The sequence below is a fragment of the Molossus molossus genome, unplaced genomic scaffold (genome assembly GCF_014108415.1).
Source record: "Molossus molossus isolate mMolMol1 unplaced genomic scaffold, mMolMol1.p scaffold_m16_p_7, whole genome shotgun sequence".
Lineage (NCBI taxonomy): Eukaryota > Metazoa > Chordata > Mammalia > Chiroptera > Molossidae > Molossus > Molossus molossus.
The window spans coordinates 20,043,831-20,069,027 of NW_023425401.1; the positions used below are offsets into that span (position 1 = coordinate 20,043,831).

Below are 25,197 nucleotides of genomic sequence, written 5' to 3' on the forward strand. Positions count from 1 at the left end.
GGCAAATGGTATTTTCCTTGTCAAAGCTGGAGCCAGAAAAGCATTGAGGATCTTCAAGGTACTGAGAGAAACCGTCAACCTGGAACTGTGTACTTAACAGAACTACCTTTCAAAAACGAGGGCAAAAAGATATCATAGATAAACAAAAACTGAAAAACCATCACTAAAGAAACTTCTAAAAAATATACTGGAAAAAAGAAAACAACCCCAGAATGGAGGTTCACCTACAAAGATAAATGGTGAATAAGGAAAATGTGGTTAAGTATAAACAGCAATGTTTTAAAACAGTATATTGTCTCATTAGTGATTTTATGTTTTTAAAATATAAAGTAAAATATTGAATCATAATAGCATATCAGTTAGGAGGATAACTGCCTTTAAAATATTCTAAATTTCTAGTATTAGCAGTGAGAATAGTGATTTAGTTTAAAGTTTATTAAATAGGTTAAATTTTAAAAGGTAATTGCTAAAACAATAGAAATAATGTGTGTAATTTTTTTTTTTTTTTATCTTTATCCTCACCCGAGGACATTTTCCCATTTTTTTGTTCAGGTAGAGTGGGAGGGAGAGAGAGGAACAGAGAGAGAGAGAGAAAAACATCGATGTGAAAGGAACACATCGAGTGGCTGCCACCCGCATGACCGACCAGGGCCGGGGACAAACTGCAACCGAGGTACGTGCCCTTAGCGGGAACCGAACCCGGGTCTCTCAGGACCGCAGGCCGACGCTCCAACCGCTGAGCCAAACCGGCCAGGGCAATGTGTGTATTTTTTTAAAAAAGAACTAACTAGAGGTAACATAGAATGAGAAGAAATTTCAACAGAAAACAAAGCAAGTGGCGAGTGAAGGAAAGAACATATCCAAATAGTAGGATGAGACAAAGAAAGAAATATGCGGATAGGAATACAATTGTGTGCAATACCAATCACAGAAACAGAAATGAGCTGATCTGCCTAGGTAAAATATATAATTAAAGTCGAGAACAAAATCCAGGCATGAGCTATTTACAGGAGACAGATGTAATGCATAATAAAGAGAAAGTATGCAAGTAAAGGGATGGTAAACAAACTTGGCAAATACTAGAAAAGAAAAAGAAAAGCTGGTCATGCTACACAAAAAGCTTAACTTGAGATAATTATTAAATATTGAGAAAAGGTGCCCTGGCCAGTTTGGCTCTGTGGTTGGAGCATCTGCCCTTCGACCAGAGAGACCCGGGTTCCTTTCTGGCTAAGGGCACGTACCTCAGCTGCAGTTTGTCCCCGGTCCCCGTTGGGGTAGTGTGGGTAAGAACAGTCAATGTGTCTCTCTCACATAGTGTTTCTCTCTCCCTCTTCCTCCCTCCCTCCCTCTGGCTCTATCTGAAGATAAATGCAAAAATGTCCTCGGGTGAAGATTAAAAAAATACTAAGGAAAGGTTTAAGAAGAATATAACAAATTTAACTGATCTATATCGGACAACAGATGTTCATTATCAGATGGCATGTGGCACCTGCAAGATTGGCAAATATTGTACAATCTAAAAATGGTAAATAAATATACCCAGGGATAAAGGGCACTGGGAACTGTTATATGCTGCTAGTGGAGTGTGAAATTGGCACAATGGCTTTAGTATTTTTTTCTCTGTCTTTCCCCCACCTTTTTTGTTTCCTCCTTGATTCGTCCATTACTGTCTTCTTTCAAATTAAGTAGATATTCTCCAGTGTAGCATTTTAATTTCCTTTTCATTTATTTTTAACATACTTTTAGTTATTTTCTTATTGATTGTTCAGTGGAATATAATCAACACCTTAACTTTTATTTTATTTTTTAATTTTTTTTTCTTTATTGATTTTAGAAAGAGAGAAGAAAGAGGGAGAGAGAGATAGAAACATCAATGAGAGAGAACATTGACTGGCCGTCTCCTGCATGCCCTCCACTGGGGATCAGGCCCACAACCTGGGCAAGTGCCCTGACTGGGAATTGAACCAGTAACTCTTGGTGCATGGGTCAACGGTCAAACACTGAGCCACAACAGCTGGAAAACACCTTAACTTTAAACAATTTAGTTCAGATACGAACCAAATTTCAACAGTACCCAAAAACTTTGTTTTGTTGTTATATAGCTCCATTCCCAATGTCCTCTATTTTGCTTCTATTGTCCTGAAAATTACATCTTTATGTAATGTGTACCCATCAACACAGACTTATGCTTATTATTTTATGCATTTGTTTTAATCTGAGAAGAGAAAAAGAGTTATAACAAAAAATACAATTATACTATCATTCATATTTATTTACGTAGCTACTTTTATTGGTGCTCTTTATTTTTTTCATGTGGATCCACATGTTTCTTTGCATGTCTCAATTTTATGTTGAGAACTGGGCATTTTAAATAATACAACATGGCAATTTGGAAATCAGATTTTCACCCCTCCCCAGGATTTGTTGTTGTTATTTTGTTTTTGTTTGTTTGCTGACTTTTCTGAGCTAATTCTATACAGTCTGCATTGTATGTTGAGTGTGGCACAGAGAAGTCTTTGCTTGCTTAATTAAGTGGTAAGTTAGTGATTGGACAGAAATTTCCTCCCATGCCTGGAACTAACAGTCTCCAGCCTTTTCTTTCTTAAATTTATTTTTGTTACAGATTCCTTTTTCTTTGTCTAGCCTTTTTCAACAGGCCGTTTGCGTGTATATGGACTACTTTCAATATTTCTCCGGGTAGCTGAATACTCCACCTTGGCCTTCCCTTCCTGTTTGGGAAGAGCCTGAGTCAGCGGGAGGTGAGAGCCTGGGGCCTTCTCCGGTCTTTGCTGAGCGTGGACACAGCCTTACCAAGCGTGCAGCCTTCTGGGTTCTTAGAAATCTGCTGGGGCACTTCATAGCCCTCACGCCATCTTATTCCCCAGTTTTTCTTCGAAGCTTTTGGTTAGTCTATAGTTTTCTCCACTGTTATTCGCCGCTTCAGGCAGCTGTGGGGTTAATCGATTGCCTTTAATTTTTCAAGAAATGCTTCTAGGGAAAAGGCTTTTCATGTATGATAAATGTCAAAGCAGATCAAGTAAAGACAGGCTTGCATGTATGATAAACGTCAAAGTAGGTAAAATAAAGACCGGCTTGAAGCACTAGAAGGGCCAAACAATGACAGTTCTCTGCGGATGAGGCTTTGAAGATGCTCCAAGCTCATCCTGCCACCTCCGGGAACTGCTGGGTTAATGGTTTTCAGATAATGTGGGCAGTTATTTGTTAAGACTACGGTGGAACTGGAAAGGGTAAAAGGAGAATAAGGTGAATTAAAACACCACCAAGCTTTTTAAAAAACAAGATTCTGCTAGTTTTGTTTGGAATACATGCTTCTTGAGTTGTTGCAAGCTTTTGGTTAATTTCCAGAGTTTAAAAATTAATCCTGACAAATGTTTGCCACGTTTGTCATTGGTTTTGTGAAGAAAAGAATTTTCAGAGGTTTAAACTGCTGTTCTAGCTGATGTCTTTGTGGCAAAATGACTTTGGTATTCTACTTTGCATTACTTTCCTGAACTTATTATAGTTCTAGCCTAGGAACTGGCTTGCCAGTTTACTCAAGAGTTATGCCATAGCGAAACAGCAGGCATATTCAAGAATGTTCCTAACAGCATTGTTCAAAAGAGCAAAAACCTGAAAACAACTAAAATGTCCAACAGAAGAATGAATAAACAAATTATGATGCACTAGGGAATACCTTATAGCAATAAAAATGAATGAATTACAGCTATATAAATCCATGCGGATAAATCCTCTTAGCATGATTTTTAGGGGGTGGGGAGAAATCACAAGAGTAATACATTCAATGAGATTCCATTTTTATAAAGGTCTAAAACATATGGTTAAAATGATTAAAGAAAGGGAAAGGAATCATTTTTAAAATACAATAGATTAACGATTGCTCCTTGGTCAAGAAGACAGGAATGAGATAAATACTGAGAGAATTTGCATAGTGTTAGTCAAGTACTATTTCTTCAGTTGGATGAAGAACTCAAGGTGTTTATTTCATTATGTTTTATAAGTTATTAATGTAACTTCTTGTCTTCTTTATGTATTAAAACTTTTATAACAATCAAATAGAAAGAATCTACATCATTTGAAAGAGGTAGCTTTCAACCTTTTTTTCCTTACATATTTGTGCTACTTCTGTAAGGAATTACTTCTAGAACAGTTAAAAGAGGGCAGAGGATTGAAAAATTTTTCAGGTTTTGCCATTTATTAAACTGTGTATAGAATCTAAAATAGTAACATGATGTCTCTGGGCTAGTATCCAATTGGTGGTACATGCTTCAAAGGCCATTGTGAGAATAATGGCAAATGACATGTGAACTGCCCAGCCTTCAGGAGGTACTCAATGCAAAGCAGGTATTATCCACAACATAACATCGCAATATCCATTTTAATGTTTCAAAAAGCAACCCCATGTTCAGATAATAAGGTGTGTTGCGGTTTTTTAAATTCTTACCTGAAGATTTTTTTATATTGATTTTAGAGAGAAGGGAGAGAGGGATAGAAACAAGGCGGGAGAGTGGGGGAGAGGGAGAGGGAGAGGGAGAGGGAGAGGGAGAGGGAGAGGGAGAGGGAGAGGGAGAGGGAGAGGGAGAGGGAGAGGGAGAGGGAGAGGGAGAGGGAGAGGGGGGAGGGAGGAACATTGATGTGAGAGAGGAACTCAGATCGGTTGACTTCCATATGCACCCTGACTGGGGATCAAACTGGCAACCTAGGTACATTCCCTGACTGGAAATTGAACTTGCAAACTTTTGGTGTTCTGAACAATGCTCCAAGCAACACAGTGACCCTGTGATCTTTGACAAAAATTTACAGACAGCTAAAGCAGCTTTTATTTTTTTATGAGGATATTATAGCATTGCCAAATATAGCATCAAAATGAATCCTTAGAAAGACCCTGAATAGCCTCAGCAATCTTGAGAAAATAGAAAAATGTTGGAGGAATCATACTACCTGGTAACAAACTATATTATAAGGCCATAGTAATCAAAACCACATGGTACTGGCACAAAAACAGACACATAGATCAATGGCACAGAACAGAGAGCCCAGAAATAAACCACACCTATATGGTCATTTGACAAAGAAGGCAAGAACATACAATGGGGTATAAACAGTCTATTCAATAAATGGTGTTGGGAACATTAAACAGATATATGTAAAAAATAAAACTAGATCTCCTTCTTACACCACGTCCAAGAATAAACTCAAAATGGATTGAAGACTTATATGTAAGACTCAAAACCATAAAACTCATAGAAGAAAACACAGGTAGTAAAATCTCTGATATTTCTCTTAGCAGTATATTTTCTATATATCTTCTTGAATAAGGGTAACAAAAGAAAAATAAACAAAAGGGACTACATCAAACTAAAGAAGGTTTTGTACCTACTGAAAAAACAACTCATTGAATGGGAGAAGATATTCACCAGTGGTACATCTGATAGAAGTTAACATCCAAGATTTATAAATAACTCATACTACTCAGCACCAAAATAAACAAACACACAATCCAACTCAGGCAGAGGAGCTGAGTAGACACTTCTCCAAAGAGGACATACAGATGGCTAATAGAAATATGAAAAGATGTGTAAAGTCCATAACAGTCAGAGAAATGCAAATTAAAACCACAACGAGATATCACCTCACACCTGTCAGAATGGCTATGATCAATAAATGCACAAATGATCAGCATTGGTTGTGGAGACAAGGGAACCCTCGTGCACAGTTGGTGGGAATGCAGATTGGTGCAGCCACTATCATAAGCAGTATGAAGTTTCCTCAACAAATAAAAAATGGAACTGCCTTATGACCCAGAGATTCCACTTCTGGTATTTATCTGAAGAAACCCAAAACACAATTTCAAAATATATATGTATCCCTGTGTTCATTGTAGTGTTATTTACAATAGCCAAGATATGGAAGCAACCCAAGTGCCCATCAGTAGACGAGTGGATAAAAATTGGTGGTACATATATACAATAAAATATTACTTGGCCATAAAAAAGAAGGAACTCTTACCATGTGCAACAGCATGGGTGGACCTAGAGGACATTAGGATATTATGCTCAGTAAAATAAGTCAGTCAGAATAAGACAAATACCATATGATTTCACTTATATGTAGAATCTAAAGAACAAAATACAGAAACAAACAAAATTGAAACAGACTGCTAGACATAGAGAGCAGGCTGGTGGTTGCCAGAAGGGAGAGGTTAGCTGGCAGGGTGGAGAACGTGAAGGGGTTAAGTACAAAGTGGCGATTACAAAAGTCACAGGATGTAAAAGTACAGCATGAGGAATAGAGTCAATAACACTGTGAGGATTATGTATGCTGCCAGATCGGTGCTAGAAATACAGGGAGTAACCCTTTGTAAAGTACATGATTTTAGTCTAAGCACTATGCTGTATACCAGAAATGAGTGCAAAATAATATTGAATGTAAACTTTAATTGGAAAAAAATTTTAATAAATCTTTAGAGTAAAGCTTGATAAGTGCTAAACAATTTTTTCCAGCTTTACTGAGGTACAGTTGACGAATAAAAATTGTATGTATTTAAGGTGTACATGACACTTTGTACCATCTTTTGAACGAAGAATTGAATTATTTTATTATTTTATTCTCTAATCCTCACCGAAGGACATTCTTCCATTGACTTTAGAGAGAGAGAGGAAGGAATGGGGAAGAGAGAGAGATAAATATTTATATGAGAAACACTGATCAGTTGCCTCCCATATGAGCCCTGACCAGGTATCAAATCTGAATCCTGCGTATGTGCCCTAACTGGGAATCGAACCCAAGACCTTTGGTGCACAGGACGATGTTCCCACCTTCTGAGCAACACAGCCAGGGATGAACAATTTATTGCTTTAAAAATGCCCATTTTTTAGAGATATTTCTATTTCTTGACATACTTTTAAAAATGTCCTATAGAAATATAAAACCATTTTGATATGACCATTCTCCCAATTAACATTTCCAATATATCAAACATTTCTGCATTTTCAGAATGTTTGTGCCTCTAGTAATAGAATCTGAGAAATAGCCAATCTGGGCAGCTGTAGATTCAGGAAATTCCCATTTGTGTGGGCTTTCTTTTTCAGTATCTTGTTAAAAATCTAGAAAATGTAAAAGCCTCCATAATCTTCACTGCACTCCACTGAGCATGTCCATTCTGTACCAAAAATACACTTAACTCACTATTTTCTAAGCAAAACTAGTGCAGTCTCACAAAATGCAGTATTGTGATATGCCAACATTGTTTCAATAAGTTATTGATTTTTCTGGGAGAATGTGGTAGAACATATGAAAACTGGATGTAGATGCATAAAACAAAAAATAAAACTTAAAAGTATTCTCTTTTTACATCTCTTATCAGCAGATAACTTACCAGTTCGTCAAACAGATCTGAATGAGGTGACTACACAGCCAGGAGTGTTATTACTCCTGGCCAGCAGGTCATATTGGAGTTTGGAAAGGCAGATAGAGTAACATGTTTTGTTAGCTAGAGGTCCCTTAACCTAGCTCTAAACCTCAGTTCTTCACTGTGGCTGCAAAGTATTTGTAACTCTACTTTTCCCATAGGTTCCCCCCAAAATATTAGAAACTAAGGGGTTCAATCTCTTGGCCTGTCAGCACTGGTACCTTTGTTATGACCCTGCCTGCCTTGGACTTTTACTTTGGGCGTAGACAAACCAGCTGCAAAATTTGGATTACTCACCAAAGTAAGTTGAAATCATTTTTCGAGTATCTAGTCCTTGGTATGCCACAGTGTGTATAATTGAGAATCAGATCCACTTTTCATTTACAAATAGCTCAGAATGTCAGCACCACACACTGTCTTCAACATGAACAATTCCACTCTGTTCATCCAGCATGAGAACTGGGACCCAAAGTAGTCAAGTGATTGCCTCAAATGACACAGCATTTAAGTGGCCAAGCCTGGACTAAGATTTCTTGATTCTGGCTCCTTTTTTCTATTCCTTTCTCTCTCTCTCTCTCTCTCTCTCTCTCTCTCTCTCTCTCTCTCTCTCTCTCTCGTTAATGCTCACCCAAGGATATTTTCCCATTAACTTGTAGATAGAGTGGAAGGGAGGTAGAGGGAAAGAGAGAGAGAAACGTCGATATGAGAGACATACGCATTGGTTGCCTTCCACACGACCCCAACCGGGATCGAACCTGCAACCCAGGTATGTACCCTTGACTAGGAATCAAACCCATGATCCTTCGGTCCACAGGCGGACACGCTAATGTTTGAGCCAAACCAATCAAGGCTCTTTTTTTAAACCATACCTACTGATTTTTCAACCAAGGGAAGAAAAAGTATCTGTATGAATCCTTGTTCTTAACATAAATAGTCAATGTTAGTACAGCTGGTGGTCAGCATGTCCATACTATATGTTGTTGACACTTTGTTTGTAGTTGGCTATTTTAAACGACTACCTCCTAAAAAGTAGAATTAGGCTTTTGTTCAATAGTCTTCATATGTACATTTGGCAATTCTGTGAGGCTAATGATTTTGAGTGTAATATGTGGGTATTTTACTTGAGAAGTTTTCTGAATTACTGATTAAATTTCCCAAAAAATCAATTGGAAATTGTGAATGCTAACATACCGTTTTTCCTTGCTGTGAAGTGGACCGATGCCAGCACCATCGATTAAAAACTCATACTGCGGCCTGGCTGTTGTCTGTCATATGAATTCTTTTGAAAATAAGATCCTCAAATATTATTCTTTTAAAAAGTCAATGTATTCCAGTGCTACAAGTAACGTAGTCCAAGAGAAAGAATTATTGCAAAAGTGCTACTGGGAGACAGTGAAAACCTCTCCATAAGGTTGAGTCCTTGTCTCTTTGCAATAGCTCCTTACCAAAGGTAAAGACTGAGCAGTAAGCATCCCATTAATGGCCCCATAAATACTCTGTGATGAGCAATTAATGTCCTGATGCTAATCATGTCAACTGCATAGAAGGCACATGTAATATATCCAACCATATTAAAATTATACTTCTGTAGATTCTGACTTCTTAGAGAGTTACAGCAAAGACTTCTGGGAGACACAATTCATTACAAAGCATACATCCCTACCCTGAATTTTTTTATCACAAGTGTAACAGTCTGGTGAAACAATAATTCAGTAGATATAAAGAAAAACAATCCTTGGTGAACACACAATACAATATACAGATGACATATTCTAGACTTGTACACCTGAAACCTGTATAATTTTCTTAACCAATGTCACCCCCATTAAATTCAATTTGAAAAAGGGAAAGAAAAATAATCCAAAATAGACTTTGTTTTAGATTAACAAAACTCACAGCGCCTATGTTGTTGATCACAATGTGTTTCCCTGAAGCTCCGCCGCGGCTAGAAATGTCAGATCAATCACCGCCCAGATTTCATTATGAAGTGTGTAAATTAGTGCATTAAAAAGCCATGTTAGCACCAACGAAGTTTACTGGGCAACTGCATTCAAGATGCACAGCGTACCTTTAAATAGCACTGTTAAAATACCAAATAAAATGTCAACGTCTGTCAGGTCTCTGGCTTTTATAAATTGTTTAGACTGGGAAACGCTGGGTTTGGACATTGTTCTTTTCACATGATGTAGAAAAGAAGAGACCGTAAAAAAGAAAAGAACAATAAAGTGTAGCTCATTTTTGAAGTTCTTTCATGGAAAAACATACTCTGGATCATTACCCTTCTAATCAACAATTTCCTTCTTCCTCCCAATCCTTCCCGTCTGGTATTTACCTTTCTCCCCCATCCCCCCCCCCTTCTCTCTGGGTGGTATTCTGAGCTTATACATAGTACTCAGTAATCATATATTTTAAATCACTTCAAAAGAGAATCCCAGGAGGGCATGACAGATATGTATATACTGGGTATTTTTAACCTGGGCCATAGCTTTACTCACCATTTCTATGCTCTTAAAAACACACCAGTGCGCCCTGACCGCAGTTTCCCCGCGGAGGGAAGGCCCTGCGCGGAGGTCAGCTGCTCCCTACCTGCAGACCAGTTATTAGCACACCTCAGTGGCCTCTCCCTGCCCTCTTCCCTCTGCCCCTTTCTTTTTATTACCACACCACACTCCCCGCAATTCCCAAACAACAACATCTCTGTTTCAGCTTCTTCTCTGGATTTCCCACACTTAATGCAACCCAGACCTCACCTTCAGCTCTCCCGAGGCCACTTTGGAAGCTAGCTCGATGACACAGCCAACAGCCATGCGTGCAGCACCGGACGAGTGCAGCTCATTCCAAATGGTGTCACTGTCCACCTGAGCAAACAGTCAGCAGAGCCCACAGAAGGAGAGCGGGAGAAGGAGAAGGAGTAGATGAAAGAGGAAAAGGGGGGAGGGGAGTTGAGGAGAGGGGAAGGGAGAGAGAAAGCAAATTTGTGAGGAAGGGCTGGCACGGTAACAGCCGATGTACAATAACATTAGTCTTCCGTCTTGGCCAGCTGAGAAGGCCTTCTGGACACAGCTTTGCTTATATTTTTTCTCTGCACTGACTTCTCCAATGGAAACACATTCCTGCCATGCCTCACTGCCATTCCCTGTTTAGATTTCTCATCACAAACAGCATTACATAGGCTAGATCTGGCCTACTTACAGGCCTGCTGGAAACCAGGCCCCAGTAGTAGATAGAGTCAAAGCGAAGAGCACTTAGCTGTACATAAAAATTGGATTTGCAAGTGCTAGAGGGGGAAAATTCAAATGTCTTTCTGGCTGCAGGTTTACAAAGACCAAGAGACAATCATTAGGCAGGTGGCAGCAGCAACCAGAGTACTCCGACTAAACAGGAGTGTGTGGTCATCGCACGTCAAATATTCCCAATATTCAACTGGAAGGAGGCTTTGATTTCCAAAGTGTAAGATTACAATTCTAACATTTAGTCCAGTTTGGTAGCTGGTCTTACTGCAAATGGTGTTATTAAAATTGGAGAGGACATTAAAATACATGGTTGCTTCTATTCTAGAGGACATTTTTATCGACACAAAGCATGAACCCATGTTTTGGATTCAACTTTTTAAAATGTTGTACAATAAGAGAATATACATAACAAGGACAAGAAAAGTGCAATAGTAGTGGTTTATAATTATCATATGTTACATATTTTTATGTACAAAATATAAAAAGTAACAGTATCAAATGGTAGAAGTCTCTAATTTTAGGACACATAAATTACTTGAAGACTATGCACTATGATAAAATTTTTGTGACTGTTTAAATATTGAGACTTCTCAAACAGGTCAAAGAAAGGAAAACCCACACAAAATAAAGATATTTTTAAAGAGTTAAAGGAGCCTAATGAGATAAACAAATACAATAACAGCAACACATGTTCACAGTGCACTGAGCAGTTTCCTAGGCGTTTTCATAGGCCCTTTCTCATGAAAAAATTACCAACCTCAATTCTGTCAAGAACAATGAATAAATAAATAATAAATGAGAACACTAAATACACAGATACATAGAAAATTAGGATCCCTTCAACAACAGTAGAGCGGTGAAGACAGAAGTTTCTGGAGTGGGTCTGTCTGGGTGAAATTATGGCTGACATAAACTTGAATGACATTGGGTAATGAATGAATGAATGACTCTGTGCTTTGGCTGCCTTACCTGTGAAATGGCAACTTTTTAAAGTACCATCAGCATATGATATTGGTGAGGATTAAATGAGTAAGTGATAGCAAATGTTAGCTACTAAAATTTCGGCTACCTTAACACCCATTTTGTAATGCCTAGCACATGGCAGAGGCCTAATAAGTGTGTACTGAATGAGTACACTGTGGCTTAAAATGGGTACTCAGCTGGCCCAAGGGCTCTCACACAGACCTCTGACCCTAACAGCCCCTGTTGTTCCACCACACTCCTGAAATAACCCTTGATTTCTAAGAATATTCAGCCTGTGTCCTAGTCAACACCATCATGGTCAACACCACCAGCTAAAAAATAAAAAAATCATCAAATGAACACTGGAACCTAATCATTTGCCCTCTAAATGGAAACTTTTCTTTTTTACTGAACCAATATAATATAAGTAGTTGAGATTCATGGGCATGTCTCTTTCAGGGAGATGGTTGTTTAAGTTGAAAATAAAAACCAACATTTACATTGCAATGCACAGTGTTTACCCAATTTTTCAACCATCGCAGAGCTGCAGGTGTCATAAAAAGTCTTCATTAATTAAATTTAAAATTATTTGGAAGGCAAGCAAACATAAAACTAATCAATAAATTCAAAACCACAAATGATTCCCAAACGCTTTTTACTTGATATTGGAATACACTGTAAAATTTCTTTCTTTTTTTAAAGCAGTAAATTTCCTTCCAAAATGTTATAAACATCATACTTGATTATAAAAATAATGCAAAAGCTGAGAACAATGTGTGTTTAACCATAATAACGAGGAGCATTAGATAGCCACACATAACTTTATCTGACCAAATAGATAAAGTTTCTGTCCAAATCTTCCTATCTTTGTGAAAGTATTCCTGTAGAGATAATACTCTGTGCCACCAATTTTGGTGTATAAGTCTTTACCGATCAAAAAATATATATTTTAAATTCAGCTATCATTTGTTGGATATCTATTATGTAATGGGTGATGAGTTACAGTGTGAGGTTTACTTTTCTAATCAGGATATGGTTATTTCTTGAAACAGTGTCCGGCACATAGATACTCAATGAATGCTTGAAGTTTTGACTACATCCAAAGTTTAGGCTTATCTCTAAATAGCTTCTCTTTAGGAATCTATGGTATTTATCATCCATTTATTTAAATATATTTAAACATAAAAACATTTATCTAAATACCACTTCAACCTATGTTTTATGAACATCTAGTTTATAACTAAATGCCAATAATGATCAAATTGTGTGGATGCAATCTATTCATAAATGGGTAACTGTGATCAATTCTGAATTTATGAACAGATTTGTCTTAGCTCAAGCTGCCATAACAAAATACCCTAGAATGGGTGGTTTAAACAACAGGAATCTATTTCTCACAATTCTGGAGGATAGGAAGTCCAAGATCAGAATGCTAGCCAATTCAGTTTCTCTTTGAAATTCTGGTTCACTTCTCTTCCTGGCTTGCACATGGCTGCCTCATCACCATGTCCTCATATGGCCTTTTCTCAAAGAGTGCATGTGAAAAGAGACAGATTTCTCTTCCTCTTCTTATTAGGCCACCAAACCTATCAAATTAGGACCCTACCATTATTACTTCAATTAATCTTAATTACCTTCCGAAAGCCCTATCAAATTCAATCGCATCCAGGGTTAGGGCTTCAATATATGTATTTGGGGGTGGGGGGCACAATTCAGTCCACAGCAAGGTTGTATCCCAAAAACTTGTTTATAAGTCAATTTATACACATATCTCCCCAAGACATTGTTTCAAATGGTGTTTCAGAGCCATTAACTACTAAAAGCGACCCACATGCGTTTGCCATGTTACAATTTCATAACAGTTCCAAAGCTTAGGGGGAAAAGAGTTATGAACTCTTCCTAGAATAATCCGTCACTAGAAGATATTCTCGAATCCACTTTCTGCCATTTTCAATGGCAAAGAGTATTTCTCCTCCCTTACATCCCTCTCATTGTTGGAGAGATTGCGTCAAGAAGGAAACCGTATGAGAGCTTCGGTTTCCACTGTTGCCAAGACTTCCTGACAGCAGGAAAGATCTCCAGGCAAGAGAGGAACCTCCAGCAACTGAGTGGTTCCTGGCATGAAATGGGAGGTTGGGAGGTTGGAAAGGAAAGGAAGAGAGCAAAAGGACTCCACTCAGGCGCATATATGTAAAGGGAATTAAGAAGCTGAGACAGCAATACAGTAATAGTGAACGCAGAGGCCCGAAGGACTTAGAACTGTAAGAAGACAGGTGCTCTAGCATTTGGAAGTTAAAAGGAGAGAGGTTAAGGAAGTGGCACAGAGTTGGCTCTGGATATGGAAAATAATTAAATTGCAATAGAGGAGGCCAAGAAAGGGGAAAGAAATAGCAAGGGAGCAGAAAACAATCTTGCTGACTCCACTAGCTGGTTACGAAGACCTTGCTACAGTTGTTAAGACATGCAAAGCAAATTCTTAAAACCAGAACTACAACAATTAAAAAAAAATCAATGTGCTTTTATCTTTGTTTTTCCCGTGTACCACTTTTACTTCATCGTGGTCTGTCTGCTGGTTGGTTCTTCTGCCTGATGAATGTGTGTGTGTGTGTGTGTGTGTGTGTGTGTGTGTGTACACATGTATTCACACATGTAAGCATGCATTAGGGGGCAGTGGTACAAGAGCTGAACGGGAGTTTAGGATTGATATTACAGAAATGTAAAGAAAGTGACATTCAAAACAGGATTTTGCATCAATAAACCTAAAATCCAGATCTTTTGTGGTGAGAGAGGATTTTTTTCTCAAAGTCCTTTACATGTCATGAACTAAGTCTAAAGGTCTCAAATTATAGTCCTGTGGAAGGCTTAGTATCGTGACATTACCATCCCTGCTTGTCTGAATGATAGTTCAGAGAAAGAGACTCTTTCTGTCTATGACAACCATGCCCAGGGCTGACCTAGGCTATAGATAGGATATGACGAGAGGGAGAAAAAGCCAAAAGCCATCCATCTGGTCCCGAGAAACTGGAGAAAGGCAAACCAAAGAGGAACAATGAACGCAGGAAAAGCAGAGAGTGATACTTGAGCAGATCCCAGAGAGAGGAAACCGTTAGGTAATCTGATTGAATAACAAGCGTGTCTTTCTCATTCACACCTGGGAACTGGCAGTCCACGTCTACACTAAACTTCAAGCACCACATAAAGAAGTCTGTGGGGCAGTGTAAAGGTTGATGGAAGCATTCCTAAGATGCTCTCCTGTCCTGTGTGGTACAAATGGAAGCCTCCCGTTCCCACACTCCTCCAAGGCTATGCTATGGGAGAGCCTCTGATGGGGTAACTATTACTGGGGTCAAATGGAGTCCACAGGGGAACCTCAGGGCCAAGGAGGGGGGGGGGCTGAGCCTGGGAACCCCACCAAGCTTCATCTTGCAATGAAATTAGAAATCGGGAGAAAGCAAGTTGGTGACCTCAGCTTCAAATCAGGAACAATCACGTGACCAGCAAGGTTGCCATGGAAACACGAACATCCAGAGGACAACCTGAATATCCAACAATCCCATCAGGACTCTGTCTCTCAGGTGCCCAAGTGCCCTCTTGGGAGAGGAACTGGAGAGACAGAGCAATTCCTAAACTGACTGTGCCCAATACTAAGTCGATCTGGAAGATGAAGTTTAAAACTGAATAAAGGCGCCCTGGTCGGTTTGGCTCAGCGGTTGGAGCGTCCGCCTGCGGTACAGAGAGACCCGGGTTCGGTTCCGCTAAGGGCATGTACCTCAGTTGCAGTTTGTCCCCGGCCCTGGTTGGCCGTGCGGGTGGCAACCACTCGATGTGTCCCTTCACATCGATGTTTCTCTCTCTCTCTTCCTCTCTTTCCCTCCCGCTCTGTCTGAACAAAAAATGCAAAAAATAAAAAAATAAAAATAAATAAATAAAACTGAATAAAGGCTATTCAAATTCAGAGAGAATGATACATTATTAACTGCCGAAATTGGTGTTATCAGGAAACAAAGAGAGCATATTTATCACACACACACACACACGAGTGAGCATGGGTACTTTTGTGTCTCATTTCTAAAGTCAGAAATAAACTCTGCTGGATAAGAGGAAAAAAATTCTAGCCAGGGTGCTGGGCAGAAGTCCCCAAGGATGTGCTTCACACATGTACATGCCTAGTGATGTATAACTGTATTTTAGAATCAGTGTGGCAATATGCAACTTATTGCCTCCGTCAGAATTCATCTGGAACGTTTACCAAGCTTTTGCTTATACACTATTCTGAAATACAGTATGCTTTCAACTTTAAATATTTCTGACAATGTAACTAATGTACAAAACCTGAAGGCAGCCCGGCCGGTGTGGCTCAGTGGATTGAGCATCGTCCCATGGACTGAGAGGTCTCAGTTCGATTCCCTGTCAGGGCACATGCCCAGGTTGTGGGCTCGATCCCCAGTAGGGGGCATGCAGGAGGCAGCCAATCAATGTTCTGTCTCATCGATGTTTCTATCTCTCTCTCCCTTTCTCTCTCTCTAAAAAATCAATTTAAAAAATTTTTAAAATAGGAAAGAACAGGCGATGAGGTGGGGGTGAGAAGGAGGGAGGAAGTCCAGCAATTCAGGAGAATATTGCAATTTTCATACTAGTCATTATATAAGGCTCCTAAAACCATTAGGAAGATGCTCATTATTATTATTTTTTATCCTCACCTGAGGACATTTTTCCATTTTTTGTTCAGATAGAGTGGGAGGGAGAGAGAGAAAGAGAAAGAAACATTGACATGAAAGGGACACATCGAGTGGCTGCCACCCACACAACCCAACCAGGGCCGGGGACAAACTGCAACCAAGGTACATGCCCTTAGTGGGAACTGAACCCAGGTCTCTGTGGACCGCAGGCCAACGCTCTAACCGTTGAGCCAAACTGCCAGGGTGGAAAATGCTCATTATTTACACATCTATTTGTAAAAATTCAGCCACCAGATAATACTATCCACATCTGAAAAAAGTCCAATATCAAGTTGCAATCTCTCTTACTAGTAATGAAGGAGAGTAAGGGACAATAAGAAAAACTGCTGAATCAAACAGACGTCTGGAATATGAAGGGTAGAAATGTGATCTCACTCAAAGTCATAGCAAAATGAAATTCAGAAAAGTAAAAGAAAAGTACTATGGACATTTCAGGTTTTCAGTTTTCTTATTATATATTCCCCTACCCTATTAAATTATGGTCTTATTATTAATAGCAAAGAAGAGTGACAAGAGTTTTAGTTATCATCTCATCATTGTAGAGTACTTATTAAGATCCGGGCACTCTGCAAAGCTCTTGAAGGGGTGGGGAAACCTTTTTCTGCCAAGGGCCATTTGGATATTTATAACATCATTCGCAGGTCACCCAAAACTATCAACTTAAACATTAGCCTGCTAAACTCGGTCAGGCTAATTGGTGAGGTGTGTGATGTTAGCTGGTATGGATTTTGCGGGCCTTCTATGGCCCATGGGCCGGACGTTCTTCACCCCTGGACACACACGATTCTTACAACAACCACTGACATTGATGCTATTATTAAGCAATTTGTCTGTTAAATTCAGAGAGGTTGTTCAGCTAGTAATTAGTGGAGTTAGAATGAGATCCCAGAAAAAAAAGAGTAGGAGCTCCTAACCCATATGGATTCTTGTGTTAGTATAATCATAATCTAATAATTAAGTAAATAATAAAATGATTTAAAAACATATTCTAACCATACTTGTAGAATCAAGATTTCCCTAATGAAACAAATCAGCTAAGACCTATATGAATGTTTTATTTTAAATGTGTTGAACTTTTACCGTGGAAAATTTCCTAAAATATTCAACAAATTCAAATGCCACAAGTTCTATCTGAACAGGTTGGGTTTTCCCCAGGTGTTGTAATTTGTTTGCCATTTTTCTAATGCAGAGGTTCTCAGTGGTGGCGGGGTGGTTCTATGTCCCAGGACCACACGGGCCTGGAGACTTTTTTGGTTGTCAAGACGGAGGGGCACCTATGTTTCTGGCTTCCGTTGTTCAGCATCTTATAGTAAAACAAAGCAGTGTAACAAAGAAGCATCTGACCCCAAATGCCAACAACATCAAGGCTGAGAAAGCCTGCCCTAGAAACTATGAGAACCATCTAAATAACAGTGCTGCCTTCTTCATAGTGGCTGCTAGAACTGTCAAAGCCAAATGTGTGGTCTTTCTCTAGCAAATGTAGTAGCTACTAAGCACATACTTTGTGTACTAATTTCATTCCTGGCTCCTGGTATATTCACTTTTGAATGATTACCACACCTACTTTATAAACACACACACACACACACGCACACACACACAGAGTTCATATTTATTTGTTTTAAAAGTTGCTTCAAATTATGGCAAGACTAAAAAGAAAATAGAAAGAAGGAATGGAACGCAAAAGGAGGCAGCAGAGAGAGAGAGAGAGAGAGAGAGAGAGAGAGAGCCCACAGAGCATGAGGGCAGGAGAAAAAGGACCAGGGAGAAAATGCTTTATATTTTCATTGTGACTTTTTAAAATTTGTGCTTTCTCTCTTGCTTTTTATTTGGAATACAACCAAGAATAATTTTTTCCAATATTGTTCTTTCCCTGAATCTACCCCAATAATTGTGTCTGCTGAATAGAAACAACACTGATATAAACTTCTTTTTAAGAATTGTTCTGCCCTTTTTAGTTTCTTAAGTTTCACAAATGTTAGTGACAGAGCCAGGAAAAACCTTTCACAGTTCTTCTCCTTCTTTGCTCTAATCTCAACTTATCTTTCCTTAATACATCAAAGGAAGGGGCTGCAATTTCTTTTAATGACCTCAAAAAGGAAATAATTATATAATATCAGTGGCAAAATAAAAGATCAAGGACATCATATGATTATTGGCATCTATACCGAGAAGAAAAAAAGAAAAGAAACAAACCATTTCTACCTATTGAAACCCAGGTCCTTGAGAAAGAGTTGTTCATGGGAACGCTGGGTTTGTCCCTGCCCACGGAAGGCTGGGGGTCCACCAACGGCTGATGCCTTTGAGCAGCCATGATTTGTTTGGTGGAGTGGAAATATATAAGCACCATTTCTGAGTAAACCCACCCTTCCAAAATGTTCACTTCCTTTGAAACAGATTCTGAGCATCTGAGAGCGGGGTATAATATATCAAAAACCACAGTTTTCGTTTTCACAGTTTATTTATCCCACCATGAATTAGAAACATGAATTTAAATGATCAAAAATGTATGATCTGGATTTTGCAAAAAATGAAGACGCTCCCTGAGAGTCCCCCAACCCCTTCACCCCCCCACCTCTTATTCCAAAGCCTCTGTGCTTCTGGTAACTTTTGGGGTATTCACCTTATGATCTTCAGGTTTTTTTGTTTGTTTGTTTTTAGAGAGAGTGAGGGAGAGAGAGAGAGACAGAAAGAGGGAGAGACAGAGAGAGAGACATCAATGTAAGAGAGAAACCTGAATCAGCTGCCTTCCTGCATGTAGCCACCTGGGGATGGAGCCTCCAACCCTTTGGTTTAGAGGACAACGCTCCAATCAACAGAGTCACGCCAGCTAGGAATATCTTGTTCGTTTGTTTTATTCTTTATTCTGAGAATGGCCACACATAAAAATGGACAGCAAAATACAAGTGTGACATACAGTACACAAAATAAGTCAAGTTCCAAGTCAGCTAACTGTCCAAAGATAGATCTGTTCCTGGAGAATATACACTGGCGTGTAATTTGTGGTTTAAACAATGGCAGTAACCACAGCAATTTTCTCCCTAAACATTTCCTCAGATCTACGGCAGGTATACTTTAATGTTAACCAGAGCATAGAGAATTTTTTTGGTGTTCAAGAGATTGATGATCAATGTAGACAAAAAGCGTCCATGAAAATACCTGGAGACACTGGAATACAGAAGTGGTACTGATTAGGGCTAAAGTAGTAGCCACATGTTCAAAGGATTCCAGAGGTCAGGCCTAAGGTAACACAGATGTAATGTAATGTCAGGAAAGTGAGGTGGGGCCCTAGGTGTAATGAGTCAATTGTAAATATTGGGAATTCTCTTTAAAAAAATCTTTAGTCAGGCTTACAAAAAAACAAAAACAAAACCTGTTTCTTGAATATGGATCCTGGGATGCCAATACGTAACTCTGCTGTCCAGAGAGACTTATTTTTACACAAGTTGTAAAATTCTAAAGCAGGAAAGGGGAAATAATGTCTCCTAGGAACTAGCTGGGCTAGTACCTTGTGAGCAATGATCACAGCCTAACTGTCTTAGGGTGGGGTAGCTGGAGTGTGTAATTACACGACATGCGTTTATAAAAGATTCTGGCCTCCACCCGAGGATACAACTGGAGCAAGGATGCTCCCGTTGACATTTCAAGTCAATGCTAAAAATATTCATAGCATTACAGAGTTTTGTTGCACTGCTAACATTTGTTATTTGAGAAAATATATAGTGGTGACAATTATAATTAATTCAGCCATTATTTTAAATTCATTTGAAGCCTGTTAATTGCAGCAACACCTACATGCATTTGAAAATGCAGCCTCATATTTTTGACACATAATATTTATTCAGTCCATGGACAATGTTGGGTGGACAAGTGAATTCATGGGCTTTTTGTAATTAATAACCTCATGGCCTTTTACTTCGTGAACACAGCTTAAGAATAATTCGTCTAAATGTCTCTATTGTTTGGGGTATAGAAAGCTGCAAAGAATGATGTACTTACCATCATAATAAGAAAAAGGCTGAATAAATATTAATTTGGAAGGATCATTTGGGAGCTGAAGTCACAGGCAACCAAGAAACCCAAATTGTCTAATATTTTAACTGGATTCTTGAAAGGAGGAAAGAGAGAAAAACAAGGCAAAAGAAATATTTAAGAGATGACTGAGAAGTTCTCAAAAATAATGAAACCACAGGTCTAAAATATTCAAAGCATAACTAGAACAAAAACACCAAATAAATCAATTACACAAACATACGGGAAAACCATACGAAGACGTATCACTCAAACTGCTGCAAATGCAACAAAAGCCTTGAAGACAGCCAGAGGAAAGAGACATAGTACATGAAATTGAACAAAGGAAGATAGCAGATTTCTTAGTAGAAAAAAATTCAAACTAGAAGAAACGGGATGTCATTTTTAAAGGGGGAAAAAAAAAAGGCAATCCAGAGTTCTATATAAGCAAGGTCTTTTAAAAATAAGAGATAAAATAAAGATTTTTCAGAAAAATAACAGCCACGCCATTGTTTTGCCATCAGACCTGAGTTACAAAAAAAATGGTAAACAAAATCTTTAAAACACCAGGAAGAACAGTATAATACCAGATGGAAACGCGAATTAATACAAAAAAATGAAGAGTGCTAAAAACAATAATTATAAAGGCACATGTGAGACTTTCTTATTTTCATTCCCTTAAGAAAGGTAATTGACTATCTAATGCAAATGAAAATAAAAATAAAAATGTGTGGGGTTTATGACACACATAACAGTCAAATGTATGACAACCAAAGCACAGAGGAGACTGCAAAGAAACTGCTGTGGAGTCCCATCCATGCAGACTGCGATACGTGTTAAGAAGTGTAAATGCTAAGCAAACTACTAAAAAAAAAAAGAGAGAGAGGTACAACAAATAAACCGATAGTGGAATTAAAGTGAAATAATTTTTTTAAATACTCAACCCAAAAGAAGGCAGAAAAATAGAATTCATGTTTATGCACTCTCCAAAAGCATTACTTTTTGATAGCTGGGACATAACACAAGCAAACAAAATCTTGCGCTTCACATACCATTATTGGAGAAATGGCTCACGAAGTAAAAGGCCACCGAGTTCGTAGAAAAAGGCCTTTTACTCCCAGGTTGTACAAAGGAAAAACTCTTAATTGGGGAAGAGGGGAAGAAGGAAATAGTGAAGCTAGAGGTAAAATTAGGATGTGTTAAGGTTTTAGCATTAAAACAAATTATTTTTTCTTTGTTGATTTGAGAGAGAGAAGAAAAGAGAGGGAGAGAGACAAAGATGGATGAGAGAGAGCATCGACTGGCCGCCTCCTGCATGCCCCCCACTGGGGATTTGGCTCACAACCTGGGCATGTGTCCTGATCGGGAATCAAACCAGCGACCTCTTGGTGCATGGGTCAACGCTCAACCACTGAACCACACCGGCCAGGTGTGTTAAGAGTTTTATTAATAAATTAGTCCTTGCAAGATAAATTGTACCAAGATACAATGAGTACCAATAATGTGTCCAAGTATTACACCAACAGTTTGTATTTAGAGGCTTCTACAACCCCAGGATTTAGAGAAATTGTCAGGCTTTCTAATAAGCTTTATAACAGAAACCCCAAGGAACCAATCCTTGGGCAAACTTTCCTTCACCTTATCCCATTCTTTTGGGTGGTAGCTTTGGCAAGGGTATGGTCGATGTTTAGTTCAATACCCCTTGTTTATAGTTGTTGCATTTCGAGTTAGAGACCTTGAAAACCATCACTTCCACTTACAAGTTGTTTGAACTTGGGTATGTTCATGAACTCCAAGCCTTAAGAAAAATGGAGCTAATGGCACCTTCCTCATGGGATTATTATTAGCATTAAATTAGTTCACGCACGTAAAGTACTCAGCATGGTGCAACACAATGGTGAAAGTAGGAAGCTCTCCGTAAATGCTAAGTATGAAAAAAAAAAATCACAGTTTTGGTTCCAACATTTCTTTCTCTTCCACAGCACATCAAAAACAAAATCATATGCAATAATGCTGGAAGCCAGGAACTACCTCCAATCAGAATGCTACATTTTTTAAAGCTACATATGGATCTAGTTCAACTAGAGTTTCCTGAATGAATGTGGCCCTTTTCCAAGCACATCCAGCGCAGTTCAATCATTGGCACCTGAAACAAAGCTAATGCTCCGAAAAGCTGCACATGATAGAAATTAAGCTACCTGTACTGAAAGTGGATGTGAAAGTATTTAACGGGGAAACAGAATGACTTAAAAGAAAAGGAATTTCGGCACAGCCTCTTTTGTAGAATCTAAACGCAGCTTGTTGATTCCTTTCGGAAACATTCCAGAGTTGAATGTAATATTATTGTGCCCATTAACAGAACATGTTTCACTTGCACTGGGCATGGCTAATGCGGGACATGATTCTACCTAGGATGCCTTGAATATTTCACCCTGAAAATTGGAAACCAAAACTCCACAGCCAATACTAGGCAGTTCAGTAAGCTCTTGCTTCCATGCTGCTGTTAGGGCCACGTGGCCTTTCTGAAGCAGAGTTGAAGCTTGAATAATGACCGGATGTCCCTAAGAACCTCCTGACAGACACCAGGTTCAACAAAGAAACAGGTTTTTCATCACAGTACCGACTCCGTGCCCTTCTAAGCCATGTTGTATAAAAGTTTCACTGTAAGAGAAATTAAATCTCTTTCAACTTCGGCATCACCTCAGGTAAAGTGTATTTTTTTTTTAATAAACCATCTATTGTGGACCAGCTATTTCTTCATACAGCCTCTTGATTTGGTAACCTAGAAATTATCGAATATTTTTAAATCACCAAAATCAGTTTAGCTTGATTAATTTCTAAGATTTTCAGTTTTTCTACATACTTCATTCCGTTTTAAGCTCAATATGGCATGTATAATGATGTTCGTATGCCAAACTTCTTATTTGTTTGTTTTGGGAAATAGAATAATTACTTTCTTCCATTTCAGAGGTATGTGGGAAGTTTAGTATTTTTCTATCAACAAGCCTCCCTTCTTTTTTTTTTATTTTAATTTTTTTTCCTTTATTGATTTTATAGAGAGGGGAAGTGAGAGGGAGAGATAGAAACATTGATGAGACAGAACATCAAATGGCTACCTCCAGCATGCCCCCCACTGGGGTTCGGGCCCACAACCTGGGCATGTGTCCTGACCGGGAATCGAACCGGCGACCTCTTGGTGCGTGGGTCGACGCTCAACCACTGAGCCCCACCGGCCGGACTACAAGCCGCCATTCTTATGTGCAGCCAGAGTTGAAAATTCCAGAACATATTTTCTTTCCAGGAATAGTGATAATGGGGGTGGCAGTAAGAAAGATTCAGAGAGAGAAAAGCCTAATTTATTAATAGGTTCAGTGCAAGTGGTAAAGTCCAACGTATCATCCAAAGAAAGCAAAAAGTAAGTAGCTTTGGTCAGCATCCAAAGAAAGACATAGCGGGCAGAGTGGGGAACCTAGTATGTGCTGAGTAGAGTGTTAAGCATTTTACAAACATTACCCAATTTATTCCCCATAATAGCTTGAGAGCTGTTAAGTTACTTGAACAACGTTACCTAGTTGATAAGGCACAGAGCTAGGATTTCAACCAGTCAACCCTAGATATGAATGTTGTTAGGTACTGAATTGCATTCCTCCCAAACTCAAATCTTGAAGCCCAAGGTGACTGCATTTGTAGACAGGACCTTTAAAAAGGTAATGAAGATTAAATGGGGTCATAAGGGTGGGGTCCTAATCCAGTATTAGTGGTGTCCTTATAAGAAGAAAAGACACCAGGTATGCACACACACACACACACGGCCACTGAAGACAGGTAAGAATGCAGCCATCTGCAAGTCAAAGAGAGAGGTACCTGTTTGAGTCACCCAGCCTGTGGTATATTTTATGGCAGCTGGAGCAAAATGACACAGATAGGAACTTTAGAAAGATTTTCTACATTGTTTTTTTTTTCTGTAGACCTCTTTAATTTATTTTTTTCTTTATCGATTTTAGAGAGAGAGGAAGGGAGAGAGATAGATACAAAGATGAGAGAGAGCATTGATTGGCCACCTCCTGCATGTCCCTTCACTGGAGATTTGGCCTACAACCTGGGCATGTGCCCTGACCGGGAATCAAACTGGTGACCTCTTGGTGCATGGGTCGACGCTCAACCACTGAGCCACACCGGCTGAGCTATAGATCTCTTTTTAATAACAACCATCAAAGTTGGTATTAAGTGTCAGGGGTGCAGGGTCTGACACATAGATGCTTAATACATTTTTGTCCAGGAAATTAATTAGTGAATGGGAACAATTCATTCTATAGTGATATACAGGGGTAGGCAAAAGTAGGTGTACAGTTTTCCTAAGGAAAAAGACAAGCAGGTTATGATTATTACAATAGCTTTATTAATTCAAAAGAATGTTACTCACAACTGTAAGCCTACTTTTGCCCACCCCTGTATTTCTTGGTGGGGTTTTAATGCGGCTGAAACAATTTCAAGTGTGATATAAAAAATTCTGCCCCATGCAGGTCCTACAATACATGTATAATTTAGTGAAGAACCCTTCTCTCTTCTTCAGCTAGTGCCACACTGAGACCCGTAGCTCTCATTTGCCAGCATCTGCCTCCCTTTCCTGGCTTGGTATCCAGCAACATCTGGAGCGTACCTTGTGCCCTGGACCTTTGTTGTCAAGATTTACCCCGACCCTTATAGAAACTTTCCTATCCTGTAACTATTTGCCCAGAGGAGACAGGTTGCATTCTAAGTCTTAGTCAAGCAAATCCCCAAGTATGCCATAGTTGATCACCAAAGAGGATAAAGCATATTT

At 39.0% G+C, this 25,197-nt stretch overlaps 1 protein-coding gene across 1 annotated transcript in view; it reads right to left on the minus strand.

Moving 5' to 3' along the window:
• The window catches only part of LOC118619781 (histone deacetylase 9-like), a 234,982-nt gene that overhangs the window by 203,582 nt on the left and 6,203 nt on the right, over positions 1-25,197 (minus strand). Inside the window, exon 2 of the mRNA XM_036246496.1 lies at positions 10,180-10,287. Coding sequence (XP_036102389.1) covers positions 10,180-10,236 — 57 coding nt within the window. The 5' untranslated portion in view covers positions 10,237-10,287. The remainder of the gene's footprint in view (positions 1-10,179; positions 10,288-25,197) is intronic.